The 14,319-nt window shown below is 39.4% G+C and overlaps 2 protein-coding genes across 3 annotated transcripts; both read left to right on the forward strand.

Moving 5' to 3' along the window:
• Positions 1–1,086: 1,086 nt before the first annotated feature.
• fance (FA complementation group E) lies at positions 1,087–10,610 on the forward strand. 2 transcript variants are annotated; one of them, XM_088290807.1, is made up of 12 exons: positions 1,087–1,286; positions 3,107–3,629; positions 3,733–3,813; positions 4,900–4,971; positions 5,105–5,149; positions 5,220–5,276; positions 7,962–8,105; positions 8,181–8,304; positions 8,391–8,466; positions 8,541–8,607; positions 8,713–8,838; positions 8,931–10,610. In XM_088290807.1, exons 2-12 carry the CDS (start codon positions 3,156–3,158, stop codon positions 9,033–9,035), a joined length of 1,371 nt encoding a protein of 456 aa, XP_088146933.1. In that variant the 5' UTR covers positions 1,087–1,286; positions 3,107–3,155; the 3' UTR covers positions 9,036–10,610. The 2 variants fall into 2 exon arrangements, with proteins under 2 accessions (XP_088146933.1, XP_088146932.1); XM_088290806.1 differs by lacking the exon at positions 1,087–1,286 and adding an exon at positions 1,783–2,174 and having other exon boundaries at positions 8,931–10,605.
• A 1,176-nt stretch (positions 10,611–11,786) lies between these two features.
• rpl10a (ribosomal protein L10a) lies at positions 11,787–14,211 on the forward strand. Its single transcript, XM_088291793.1, has 6 exons — positions 11,787–11,888; positions 12,802–12,873; positions 12,948–13,028; positions 13,531–13,679; positions 13,755–13,927; positions 13,998–14,211. The coding sequence occupies exons 1-6, from the start codon at positions 11,884–11,886 to the stop codon at positions 14,166–14,168; spliced, it is 651 nt and encodes a 216-aa protein (XP_088147919.1). The 5' UTR covers positions 11,787–11,883; the 3' UTR covers positions 14,169–14,211.
• Positions 14,212–14,319: the final 108 nt, after the last annotated feature.

The raw sequence follows: 14,319 nt of genomic DNA on the forward strand, positions 1-14,319 counted from the left end.
ATACATTGCAAACAAGTTTAAAATTATTTCAGTTGTTTGCACGCAACCAGTTCTAAGAAAAATAAATGCAAAGTATTGTTCTTAAACTTTAAATGAAACTAAAAAGTACTTAAATGCATGGATTAAAAAAAATTCACAACACTAACATTCAATTCAAATGATTATTTCTGATTCTTAGACATGCAGAAAAGGGGGCCTGGGTTCTTCAAGTGCAGTTGTCAGCAACGTGATGCCGCCAGCACAAGCTCGCCCCCAATGACGACATGAGTGGCCTGTGGGCCTCTTATATAAAATAATGATAATAAAAATAAAATCACCAGTGATGTGACACTGATTTCCTAGGAAAAGTGATCATTTAAAGGCTTTTTTTTTATCAGGCAACTGAAATGTTTTCTTTTATCCATTCGGTTTTGAGAAATTTAGGAAATTGACAACTTGGAAAAACCTTTTAATGAGGAATATGGCCACACCCCTTCCTCTCTAATGTTTCTGGAGAGTCAGTGAAGGGACCGATTACAAACTCCATTGGAAATCGTTGGACTTTCATTGCTTATATTGTCCAAAAACGGTGATCAATTGGCAAAATTCATGTGGACATTCAGCTGTGGAGTTGGTCTCCTTGATGGAACTTTTTCTAAGCTGAATATTGACGCTTCCGAAGCGGCCCAGACTAAAAACCCATGCCGGACCGCAATGCGTTCATGAAGACAGCCTCGGTGATCGATGAGGTCTAATCTGAAATCGATGCCCGTTCACTCTCACGCTGAAGCTCTCGGCTCCAAGCAGTAGCAGACAAGGCATGGTTCTACTTGGGAGGCAACTCTGTGACATGAAGACGCAAGCTGGACGATCAGTAAGAAGCGAAAGTGGAAACAGTTTCGCCCCTGTTCCTCGAGGGATGGTTTCCTGCCCGTTTTCCATCTCTCCCTTGGGTAACACACCTGAACGATCGTTATCTAGCTTTTGCAGACCTTGCTGATTATGTGATCATTTGAATCAGCTGTGTTGCAGCAGGGAGAGATGGAAAACCTGCAAAACCATTCATCATTCCCGAGAAGTACCTCTCAGCTTCAAAACGGTTGGTGACCCAACACTAGTTGTACTCATTCGAGCAGGGGTCACCAACTCTAGTCCTCAGGGGCACCAATCTTGCATATTTTCCATCTCCCCCTGTAGAAACTGATTCACCTGATTCAAATGATCTACATATGAGATCATCCGAAGCCTGTTCCTTTTGCTTCAGGGAGAGATGGAGAGCATGCAGGTTGGGTGCTCCCGAGGACCAGGTTAGTGACACCTACATTAGCTCGTGAGACAGGAGTGGATTTCACTCCCATCACTTCCCACTCCTACAGAAAAGATCTGGGACCATAGTAAAAAAAAAAAAAAAAATCCCATTCCGTTGAAAACAACTCCCATCACCGAACCTGACTGGATCATTGTGAACATTATTTATTAGCACAGAGGGAGATGGTTTTATGCATTAATATTCAAAGTATTCACAAACTCAATTTATGATGTACTCAGATTGGTGAACGAAGTTGTCTCTGTCATGAATTTCCTGCCTTCTCTTCACTTTTTGTATGGAGTTGCATTTTTTTCCCCAAGGTTTTCTCGAGCTTCTCAGAGTTTTTGCGCTGGCCTGAGTACTAAGAGAAAGCACTAGGGCTGCATTTACAATTTACGGTAATCAATATGTACCCATCTATTTTCAGCAGCAAAATGTTTATTTAAAAAAAGACCCATCACGTGAGGATTCAAAAGGACAGCCTGATGCTCCCGAGTTTTTTAATTACGGCGTATGTTTTTTTTCCAATATATATTCCCCAGTGCAGAAAATTTCCACTTGGTGGCGGGCGATGTAAACGCATGCGCAGTGAGGATGGCGGCAGATTCTGTTCCGTATACGGTTGAACTAACCATGAACGAATGAACCAGTGTGGTCGAATTTACTTGGAGATGAACGCCGGACAATTGCTGAGTCGCTTTAACGGACAGTGGAAACTCTTGGCCCGGTCGCTGTTCTCCGAATGTTCCGGTGTTCACAGAGCACTGGAAGTATTCAAGCGGCAGCAGCGGGCCAACCCCAAGCGCTCCTTCTCCGACTTCATCGAAATACTTTGTCGAGACGAAATCAGCTGCCCGGGGATGAGTGGGCAGCAATCCCTGAGCGTGTAAGTCCAAAAATGGTGGCAGCGACTCAACTGTTACATTTGCTTTCTAATACTGCCAAATATGCTCTCAAATGCGAAGAGACGATGGAAGGAAGCAAGTACTTTGGATGGCAGGAGGTTATTTTGTGGGAGTGCTGAGCAGGAATGAGAAAATGCTCGAATAGCCTACGTGGAAGTTGTTCTAACTTGTTTGTAAAACAATATTTCCCAACGACAACAGTTATGAACGAAATAATCAATTCGGGATTGTCGCCACAATGTAACCTCAGTTAACCATACAATGTATGTACATACTGTAAACACATACTAAACAACATTTTCAATGGACATGGAATGGGTGCATTATTTATTATTGTTGTTCGTTATCTTGGACAGCTTGTTTTTAAACTTCTAAAAAAGATTTAGGGAGCACCCAAGGTCATAGGCATATCTTAAAAAGTTGCAAGAAAACACAAGTAAAAAGCTCCCTGCCGTTTTCTGTACCAAATTAAACTTTCCAAAATTTCAAAAATAGCTAATATATTAAACTTATTAAATTAAATTTAACTTTGTTTTGATTTATACAAAATAAAAATAGTGCAGCGTTGCCAGGCTCGACTACATCCAGTGTGTCCTGGGTCGTCCTCTGGGCCTCCTGCCGGTGAGACATGCCCGGAACACCTCACCAGGGAGTCGTCCAGGAGGCATCCTAATCAGATGCCCGAGCCAAAACACTTTCCACCCCTTTGTTTAGGAAAAAAGGCAGTTTTGCCTGTCCTGCATCATGCATTCCCAATGTTCCTTGTAAATGATCACAAACACATCACACTCAGAAAACTAATAACAACGATGGCCGGAATTTTGAAGCATATCTAAACTTCTAATTTATACTTTGCAGTATTTTGTCAGTTATTTGTGCTTATTGCTCATAATAATTTCCCTCTTGTATACAGTAAACCTTTGGTGTGGCTCTTTCCACCACTGTTCAAGCAAAACTTGCTGATGTTCATCTACCTGATTCACTCACGGTTCCACGAAGACACTGTCCTCCGTCTACTCCAGTGTCTTGGTCAGGAGCCCTGTCCAAGCCCGTGGGTCGCCGCATGGAAGAAGCAACTGGAAAGAAACATGGGCTATCCCATCAAAGAGCCGCTTTACAGCCCAGCGTGTGCTCAGCAACTCACGGAACTGTCACGGCGAGTGGGTGGCGAGACCAGTGGGTGGGCCGAGTGCTATGACTTTCAAGTGGAAGAACCCCAGACTCCACCTGTTATGTCTGAGGCGGGAACTCAGAAGAAAAGGAAGGGCCATTTTGACGTGAATGATGAGGATGAAGAAATTCAGCAACAGAAGAAGCGAATGAAGATGGAGGAGGAACTCATCGCTGGGCGAGCACATGATCATGATCCTCTGCCTGAACATGCTCACCATCGCTCACTCACTCCTGCTGCCTCTCCGTCGCTCACTCGTATGAAGGTAAAAATGAACTAGACAGATTTGTTCTGTCATCATTTGACAGAAAAAGTGAACTCTTTCTTGCTCCAGCAGCATTCATTAACATTTTTACAATTGCTCACAGATCGCTGAGGAAGTGGACACGGAAGCTTCACATTTGATTCTAGCGTCGGAAAACTCCAATCCTCTGCCCGAACATACTGAGGTAACAATGATGACTTCACTGCACTTCTTTCTACATATAGAGAAATTTGATGATTAGACAATAGGGCTCAACAACTATGAAAATAATCTAATTGTGATTTTTTTTCCCCCCCTAAAAATTGCAGTTAAATTTTTACATGTGATTGTTTTTGTCAAGGACATTTCAAATTATTTTTTTAAACAAACAATTAATTTTTATTACAATAAACAATATCAGATCTATTAGCGATATTAAGATAAAGCAAAGTAAACATTCATTTATATGAAAGACAGTTCTCAGTAATATTAGATGTGCATATATGATGTAACATTTTCCGATTTCAAAATCCACGCAGCAGCATTCATTTAAGGGTCCATATTGATGGGTGAATGGAACAATCTCATAAAATTTGATAAATATCATAAGTTCCCATCTTTGTGTCTAATCTTGTATTCATTAAAACAGCGTGGCTGCAATCCCCCTGGTTAATTTTAATTCAAGGCGTCATTTTAAGAACAGATGTGACGTCATGTCATTGCCTGGGCCTTCCCTTGGACCCAATAGTTGCGATTGAGTGATTTGCCAGATCATTGTTTTGGTGAGTGATTTGGGAGTCAACGAATTGGTTGATCTGAGCTCAAGTTAGCGGATAGTTGTTGATGTGCTGATTGTTCGCTAGTCTGTGTTCTGAGTGTCTTATTTGTGTTTATTTTGTTTTTTCAGTAAAGTGATCTATCCTTGTGCACTTGTTACAGCATTACCAAACACTCTAACTAGTAGTGGCAGGCCATGTTAAATTAGCCAACATTGGTATTTTGTGTTGGTGGTGGCCGAAATGCTGTTATGGTACTTAAGTTTAGTTGTGATTTGCACAAGAATCATCTTTTTTAGGAGCAAATGATTCTGAACTTTAGACAATTTCTCTCTTCAATGCATTCTTTTCACCTGCCTCTTCACCTTCACGCCACCTATTTCTACTAGGGTGTGAGTCTGCAGTATTAGTCCGTCTGGGAAATGATCATTACGAAGTTTTGAAGCAGGGATTTCGCTTCAACCTTTTCTTGTAATCAAATTATTCAATTAATCGCTTGTGACGTTTGCTCCTAGATGGCAGAAGAATCGGAAACAGATGTGCCAGAACAGGGGAACACTTGTGATCTTCTGCCTGAACACATGAAGGTAAAGACGGTTCCTTTTCAGTTTTACAGAAGTTCTTTCTAGAAATATTGAAGAATGATGATTGGACACTCTCTTTGGTACAATGCTATGAGCAAACATGTTGTCTTATTATTATTGTTATGTGCTCACTCAGGCGTCTGTTCTTCAAATCAAGGAATTACTCCAAATTCAGACTGAGGTCAGAAGAGTACTACTTGGATTTCATCTGTTGGACTGCATGTTTGTGACGGTGTTTCATCCTTTTACAGTGGGACCACCGCTCGGTTGAAGTGTTTAAAGTGCTGAATGACTGTAATGCCACTCAGGTATGTGTAATGTACTAGAAACCATTTTACCTGTGAAGCTGGCACATCTGCGATGGAACAGTAATTCTGGCATTTATTCGGCTGTGCCTTTCAACCCAGCAAAGTGGAACATTGGCATGTCACACTTTCACACAATTTCCGCAATAAGATACTTGTAGGACAGCAAATTGTGTTCAACACAACCAAACAAAAGAAGTGAATCTTGGGTGTTAAACTTCATACCCTATGCCAGTGATCCTCAAATAGTGGGACCGAAAAAGGCGATCTTAGACAATGCGAGTTTGAGCTCGTCAAAGCTGTTTGTGCCCCTACTTCACGCAGTAGGTCACGCAGTACTGATTAAAAAAAAAAAAAGCGTCGCCCTGTCACTCGTTGTCACTCGTTCGCCGCTACTTCCTGCCCTGCGCCACGCTATCTTGCGCCGCAGCAGAACAGACTTTATTTGAACTATATGTGTCCGCGCACAGCAGAAGCAACAAGCTACGAGATGGCAAATAAACGACTCCACTAACAAGTAGCGTTCTAAACGAGGAGGCGAGCAAGGAGGTGCTCAGCGTGCTAATCACTAAAATGAATTGCTTCGATGTACGCTCGACTTTTCACAGAAGTCTGACTCGAACTGCGTTTGGGCGGAGAGCCAGCAGCTATGAACAGAAATGTCGTATTGCAACCATTACGTATCGAAACATCAAATTAAACCAACACGGAAATGGCTGCCGTCATCACGACGAAGTGGTTCGATGTCAAACGTATAGTAACCATAAAAATCTTTTTAAAAAACGAATCGTAAACATACTAAAACTGTTGCTTTATGTTATTTATATAGAATTTTTGTTTAAAATGCCCCTGGCTCTTCTTTTTGTATTTTCTATATTATGTATGTATTAATAACTGTGTTTGGTTTGTTAATGTTAATAAATTAAAAAAAAAAACGTATAGTAAATATTAATCATCTCATCAATATTTGCACAACAGAGGACTGAGTTTCGAGATCCTCACAATAATAGTTCTCAATATTATATTTATATTATTATAATTATATTAGCTTTGTTAAGGGATATTTTATTAACAATCTAACATCAATATACAAAGACAGAAAAAAATTGGTGGTCGGGGGCGCAAATTGTTTTCTTCTTGGTAGGGGGGGCATGACAGGAAATAATTGAGAAGCACTGCACTATGCACAGCTGCTGTCTTTAACGCAACTGATACCACCTCCAAAATGGGCTATTTTGAGGGTTCACTTCAAACCCATACCTTTTTTTCAGAATAGCAAAATAGCAAAAGTTAGCTTTATATGCTGTGAACATTATCTATCCACATGTTCCAACATTTGTGTTCAAATTCACTGGCTCTCAAATTGTGACATGCATTTTACATTGTTAGCCGTAAGATGAGCAGACTTTCCTCAAGCAAAGCTGTGTGGGTGTTTCGACTACACACTGAGTAATTCTATGTTTAGTTTGACGGTAAATTTCAACTGGGAGTGGTAGTAAATAGATGGAATCCTCTTTTTTGATGAGCTTCTCATTGAGAAATGTGCTTGGAAGCCAAAGAAAAAAAAATCGGCCAGATTTTTATGTCTCAAAGAATTTGTAGGTTGGGTAACTGGAGTTTGAAAGCCCAGCTGTTTAGTCAAATTAATTAATAGCAGTAACCTTTACACCTGACACATTTTGTTGCTAAATGAAATTGTTTGTCCAACAAGTATTTTTAAACACCAGATGGTGCTGACATCACCTTAGAGCTTAAATGTTCAGTGCTAGTGAAAGACACTGGCAAATAAATGTTGGATCTACGGTTGCATCGCTGATGTGCCATCTTTGTTGTAAGATTCTGTTTGAAATAAGGGTGGGCGATGTATATTGTTATCGATGTCGTCAAAGTTGCTTTCACAATGTGCAATTTTACATTCTCGAGTATTAATAGTGTCTTGAAAAGAAAAGATGAATGTGTCCGTTGATTGGCTGCGATTGGAGGAGGAAGTGATTATCCTCCATTCACCTTCAAGCAGAAGACGGGATTGATTCAAATTCAAGAAATGGAGGAGTCTCTCTTCTCAGCAAGTATTTGATAGCATGACATAATTCCACGTCCCCAGCTTGGAAATTATTTGCGGTTGACAAGACTTTTTTGTCATTCTTAATGCTGTAGTAAACAAACTCCTTTCTCATTTTGATTGCTGTACTAGTTGACAGCACTCACTGCAGCTATAAATCTGATCATGTCTGTTAGTATGGCATAATAGGAGACATTTAAGCCACATAAATATTTACAAAAATCAATGAAAACGCCAGATTTCGTCTAGACATAATTTAGTTCTTCATTGTTAAATATTTATGTAGAATATCATTGTTTTGAAGAACATGTTTGATGCAATTTAAAATACAAACGAGCTGTGCATCATAAAAGTTGTCTAGTCGTAATTGTTATGTGAAGCAAGAACAGATATACAGTATTTCTTTTGGAGAGTATCGTCAAATTATTGGTATCAAGTTTTTGGAAAAAAATATCGATTCTTTTTTTTTTTTTCCCCCATATGGCCCACCTCTCGTGTGGTACGTGCCCCTATTCTGTGTTGGTCCCTTTAACACCGAGGAGTAAAACAAGAAAAATCCAGAAATGGCGCCATTTTGGATCCTTTTTGACACTGTGAATGCCACATGTTGCTCTTTTGTGTAAAAGGTGCAAGTGCTGTGTGGCGAGTTGAGTTTGTCCAATTTGGCAGACCACACTCTGCTGCAGTTTTGCGGCAGCATATTGGTTCTCTCGCCCGACCTCGGGTTCAGTACGGCAGCAACGCTCATCAAGAGTCTACTGCTGCAAAGGGTATGTATGTGTCACTATTCACTTTGGGTGCCATGCAATGTTGTGTGGCTTCACGGACGTCGCCGCTGTCTGCAGGTGCTGTCCCTCTCAGAGCCTGCGTCCAGATGCCTGGTGAGTGTGGTGACATCATTCTGCAGCCGCTACCCCAGATCAATGTGCCACGCTCTGATTGGCCCGCTTTTAGAGCAAGAGAACTTAGGTGAGAAAATGTGAGGCTTAAAAAATGGAAAAGATGCTGCTCGAAATTGGGAACCATCCTTTCATTGGGACCATTGTTTCTTTCAGGGAGTGCACAAGCTGAGCTCCTGAACAAACTGATCGAAGGCTGTCTGGATTCTCATTACAGGCTGCTCGTGCTTCAGTGAGATAAAACATGTCAACTTGATTTTTTTTTTTTTAAATTTATGATTCTTACAGAATCATTTTTCCCACTAGGATGACACTGAAAATATCATGGAATGAGACGCTGTTTTCTGTTATACACAACTTGCTGGACTCTAAGGTTGGCTGATGATTTTGTGCGGCAAGTGGCATTTTACAGTCCAGATATGTCATGTTATATGTAACGTGTCAGTATTGGTTTTTTTTTTTTTGGTTTTTTTTGCAGCCTGACATGAATGATGAACTGTTCACACAGTTCATTGAACAGTTGGTTAGCCAGGCCCCACCGTTCACAAAATCTGTCAGCTTTGCAAAAATGACGTTGACTGTCCTCACAAAATATGGCGAACTTGTAAGTATACAAAGAAACATTGTTTGAATATTTTACTGTTTTTATGTATAAGTAATATTTTTAACCAAGATCAATGTTTTTTTATTTTCCAGGTGAATGCTTCACACAAACATTCCCTGTCTGGTTGCCTGATGCTAAATGAGACGTTCCTAAAAAAGTCTCTTCAAGCAGTATTGAAAAGAATCCCAGATGCATAATATCTATCTATCTGTCTTTCTGTCTATATGTAGAAAGATAGATAGATAGATTTTTTTGACTATTTATTGCATTTAGCTTTTTTTAATTTTATTCATTTGATTGTATTACTGCTGATTTAATTTTGTAAAGTGCCTAAAATCATACATATTGGATCATTATTGAATATGTGAATCTGAAATTGTAGAAATGTCTTTTGATTATTTGGCAAAAATAAACAAAAGAATATGAGAATAGAATGGATTTAAAAACGAGCAATTTAAAAAAAATGCTTTGTCTCACTGACAAAACAAATGTATTAACAAATGCATTAGACAGTGTCTTACGAAGTGAGAATCACTTCCCAAGTAAATTAAACAACAATAACATAAGAGACAAATATGACAAAACAGCCATTGAATAGCTACGAACATTTTTTTTAAACTTCCAATTCTACTTATAATCAGAGACACACTTTAAAATTATGAATACTGCTTATGCTGCGCAAGAATTTCTTTAAAGAAAAAAAAAAACCCTTCAAAATAGGCAATGCATGTGCTTTCTGTGAGAACGAGTTAGAGACAATAGACCACACATTTTATTAATTTACTAAAACTGAAATGTTTTGTGCAAGACTGGACTCATGGACATTTTGTAGATCCACCCATATCAATCGGCATTGTCACGTTTGGAATTGTCTTCAACACAAGAACAAAGAACTGTTTTATAATTTGATTCTCTGTCGAGACAATTTCTTTTGTTCACTAACAAAGACTAATTACATCATCCCCGTTTTTAAAATGTTTCTAATTAAATTTGAGATGTATCTAAAATGTAAACTGTATTACAACTGAAAGGGATGAAAGCATTTATGACCCATTGTCTACTCTTATCACAAGCCCGCCGACTACCCGAAGACAGCTGGGATAAGCTCCCGCGACCCTTGTGAGGAGAACTGCTACTGATAATGAATGGATGGAAGTCAAACATAGAGGGTGGGGCTAAACGCTGACGAACTAAAATATTGTCTTAGCCATGGCTTTGGCCTGTAGTGGTTGCAAACATGGCGGATACGATGTTGGAGGACTTTCATGAGCTACCGTTATTGAGCGATGGAGGCTTGTATTTATTTGTTTTGCTTGAGTATTCAAACCAATTTAGAGGCGAGTAGCATCACTCAGTGTATCTGAGTATTTTCACTAGACATTTGGCACCAATCCATCATTCAGGAATTGATTTGCCTTGACTTGATGAGCAGCGCAACCAATCAGGTGTTAGGATTTGCCCACGAAACTTGGATGCGTGAGTTTGTGAGATAAACTTAATTAATGAAACACTGCAACGCAGGACCATTAAATAATTAATTATATACAGAAATAATTATATCTATATTTTAGTACGTATAATTGTTGGTAATTTAATTAACACATTGATATTTAATACATAAAAGAAATATTTAATTAATGACACTCATTTATTTAATGGTTTATATATATATATGATTTATTCAATTAAATTTTTGATGAATGAATGAAACAATTGACCATGACAAGTGGATAACCCTTTGCAAAGTTGGGAAAAAATATTATCACCTGTTTATTATACAAAGCGACGGAAATGTGCAATATTGTTGGTCTTTTTATTTTGTCAGGTTAATTTCATATTCATGAAGCCATTTTTTAAAAGTTATCTACATGTTTTATTTTTATTTTTGTATTATTTTTGCATTGAAACAGTCACATTTCATGATAATGAGAAAGGTAAAATGATTTTTTTACATCTTGTCCCACGTTTATTTAAAGTCTCAACAATTTGTCTTCATATTTACATAAATATTTGGTTAACGAGTAATCTTTCTTAATGCTGAAATTGAACTGGAATGTCTGGTTGCTTGTATATAGTTTTTGTTCTTATTCGTTGTTATATTAAAGATAAAGATGTCCTTTAATAGTCCCACAATGGGGAAATTTGCAGTGTTACAGCAGCAAAGATATAGATCACACAGAGGCGGCGGCGTAATGAAGCCGTTAATGGATAACATTAGCAGCAGACATTCATAAAAAGCATGCAAATATACATAGTATATACATATATACACAAACCCCCACGTATATACACACTTACGTCCCTCAACATATACAAGTGTAAGGAAACACTCCTAATGTCTGTCCATGGTACAGAGGGGAAATAAACGCTGCAATGATAAAAAAAAAACAACAAAACAATGATAGAAAAAACTGCAATGATAAAAATACTGCAATGATAAAAGTACTGTAGTGGTGAGAGTACTGAAATGATGGAAAAATACTGCAATGATAAAAGTACTGTAGTGGTAAGAGTACTGAAATGATGGAAAAATACTGCAATGATAAAAGTACTGTAATAGTAAAAGCACTGCAATGATAGAAATACTGCAATGATAAAAGTACTGTAGTGGTAAAAGTATTGTAATAGTAAAAGTACTGCAATGATAGAAAATACTGCAGTGATAAAGCTGTAATGATAAGAATACTGTACTGGTAAACGAAATACAGCATTGGTCAATATTTAAGTACAAATTTCCCCTTTGTGGGACTATTAAAGGACATCTTTATCTTTAGCGTTGGATAAAGCACAGTAGTAGTGTGTATATTGCATCCTAGGACTGCACAATTGCACTAATGCCCGCCCGTTTGTAGGCCTGACATAATGTTCTTTTTGACAAATAGATTGTTTTGAATCGGAAGACTGAATATTTTGTCAATTAAAAAGAGAATAAAAAAACGTTTCAGGCGTTTGATAATGACGTAGTTTCAGGCAGCCTTAATATGACGCAACTTCCCCCTGCACTTCCTTTCTAGCGTAGCGAGGCAAGAGGGACAAGCCGCAAAAATGAGGTACTGTCCATTTCAACAAATTCATACTAACTCGTAAAATTTACAATTCATCTATCTAGCTTTTTTAACTTAAAACTTAAAAAGTAGTGCGTGATACGTTTCAGTTCGTCCAATCGTTTTGTACCGTATCGGCGTCCTCGGGGCGTGAGTACGCTGCACAGCGTTAAATTTCAAGATATAATCTTCGGGCATCCATTATCATCCGATACATTTAGCATTACTATTTTGCATAAAAATCATGGATCGGTTGTTAGGCATCACTTTTTGGACTGTATTAATGCAATTTGTGTTCGTGTGTGAGAGCCGATGGTTCAAAGCGTTTGACGAGCCAACGTATTTTTAAGTCAACCGTGAAAATACAATCAGAAAAACACGACCACTATAAACCATGGAAAATAACAGTCGCTATTCAATAATCAAGAATATCGCTGTTTCTGATCCCTTTTCAACGTGAACGTTTCACATTTTGAAAGAAAGCCAATTTGTGTTTTTATGGCCCACATTTATTTATAAATATGTAGCGTCTTAATCAAATGGTGAGCACCCCCCAAAAAGCACCCCCCAAAAAGTATCCAATGTCAGGAAATGTTTCTCTTAATCCCGCTCTTTACATGCAGTAGTGGAAGAACATGATGAATTGAAAACTCATAACTAATGCCGTAGTGTCATTAATGAAGGGTGTCTCTAAACATTTTCAGGGATCCAAATTTACAATCGGTGCAGTGGCATGTTAACTATTTTAACTTAATTTCTCAGCAGTTTGTGAAACAAATGCACCTTCGTTCATCTATATGCCAACACTGCAGAGCAAAAGTCAGACCAATTAAATGCACTTGAATTAGACGGCAGAAGGTTCGCAAAATCTGAGTGGCCACCATAATTTGTGCTTAACTTTATCCTATTTGTGTTGCAGTAAGGTTTCCAGAGACACATTGTATGAGTCTGTAAGGGAAATCCTATCAGGCTCCAAAACTAAAAAGAGGAAGTAAGTTTTCACGGCAGCATATGGCTTTACCATTGACTATTCTATGTAGCTAATGCACATTTCTTGTTGTATAGGTTTGTGGAGACCGTGGAGCTGCAAATCAGCCTGAAAAATTATGATCCCCAGAAGGACAAGCGTTTCTCCGGCACCGTCAGGTTGGATCATTTTCTGTCTCACCCAACCTTTTCCTTGTTTGTGCCTGGCCCTGTCTCAATGTTGAGTAAAGCAGTAAGGGTGTAGTGTATGGAATTCTTTTTTTTATTTTTTAAGAAGTAATGTCCTGACGGGCCAGGCGCTGTCATGGAAAAGTACTTTGGGTAGTCTGCCTGAGCTGACTGTGCCTCGGCAGGCGGACCCCTACCCTGGGTCTTAAAACATGAGGGGAGGTTTTGAGGGGCTGAGCTATTGTAAACTCATGACCTTCAAGCCGACCAATGTTCGCTATGTTATGAAGACTCCTGGCATTGTGGCGGTATGGTAAGACTTTTAACATTGAAACTGATCTGCCTCATTTTTGTTGTGCATTGGATAGAACCGTGTTTGTCCTCTGTGGTTAGTGGCAGTGCTGAATCTTAAAAGCTAATCTTAAACTATTTCCAGTCAAGTGACAGGTTGACCTATTGTTTTAATTGTGTTCTCGTGACTTTTAACGTGCAGGCTGAAGACTCTCCCCAGGCCGAAGTTCTCAGTCTGCCTTTTGGGAGACCAGCAGCATTGTGACGAGGCCAAAGCTGCTGAGCTGCCGCACATGGATGTAGAGGCACTCAAAAAGCTCAACAAGAACAAGAAGCTCGTCAAAAAGCTTGGTGAGTGGTTATTCGCAGCTTGCACCGCTATGTTTTGGGTCTTCTTGGGATCTTCACTGTTTGCTACTCTTCCAGCCAAGAAGTATGATGCGTTCCTGGCCTCCGAGTCGCTGATCAAGCAGATTCCTCGTATCTTGGGCCCTGGGCTCAACAAGGCTGGCAAGTTCCCCTCGCTGCTCACCCACAATGAGAATCTAAACACCAAAGTGGATGAAGTCAAATCGACCATCAAGTTCCAGATGAAGAAGGTAAGATGCGCTGCAAACATCTTGCGAGGCAGCGTCTCACAACACTTCATCCTGCGTTTGTGCACCTCAGGTGCTCTGCCTCGCCGTGGCTGTCGGACACGTGAAGATGACTGAGGATGAGCTTGTGTATAACATCCACCTGGCCGTCAACTTCTTGGTGTCGCTGCTTAAGAAGAACTGGCAAAATGTGCGTGCCCTGTACATCAAGAGCACCATGGGAAAGCCCCAGCGCCTCTATTAAATGATGAGCTTTTCTAGAAATAAAAATGTGGACTTTCCACCTATGTTGGTGTGTAGTGTTATCATTTCACTGTGAAGGAACAAAATCATTCAATGGAGCTGCATTACTGTCGTAGACCTGATGACCATCTGCCATTGTTTTGACAAAGAGG

This window comes from Idiotropiscis lumnitzeri, chromosome 3 (assembly GCF_059441095.1).
Source record: "Idiotropiscis lumnitzeri isolate Australia: NSW breed Sydney's pygmy pipehorse chromosome 3, RoL_Ilum_1.0, whole genome shotgun sequence".
NCBI classification, from domain to species: Eukaryota; Metazoa; Chordata; class Actinopteri; order Syngnathiformes; family Syngnathidae; genus Idiotropiscis; species Idiotropiscis lumnitzeri.

Excerpts from the sequence above, each read along its gene's own strand:
- rpl10a (XM_088291793.1), top strand. Across the intron at positions 13,680-13,754 it reads GAAGCTCGTCAAAAAGCTTG|CCAAGAAGTATGATGCGTTC; the intron begins GTGAGTGGTTAT and ends CTACTCTTCCAG. Across the intron at positions 13,928-13,997 it reads TCAAGTTCCAGATGAAGAAG|GTGCTCTGCCTCGCCGTGGC; the intron begins GTAAGATGCGCT and ends TGTGCACCTCAG.
- fance (XM_088290806.1), top strand. The coding sequence starts at position 1,930 with ATGAACCAGTGTGGTCGAATTTACTTGGAGATGAACGCCGGACAATTG. Across the intron at positions 5,277-7,961 it reads ATGACTGTAATGCCACTCAG|GTGCAAGTGCTGTGTGGCGA; the intron begins GTATGTGTAATG and ends TTTGTGTAAAAG. Across the intron at positions 8,106-8,180 it reads AGAGTCTACTGCTGCAAAGG|GTGCTGTCCCTCTCAGAGCC; the intron begins GTATGTATGTGT and ends CGCTGTCTGCAG.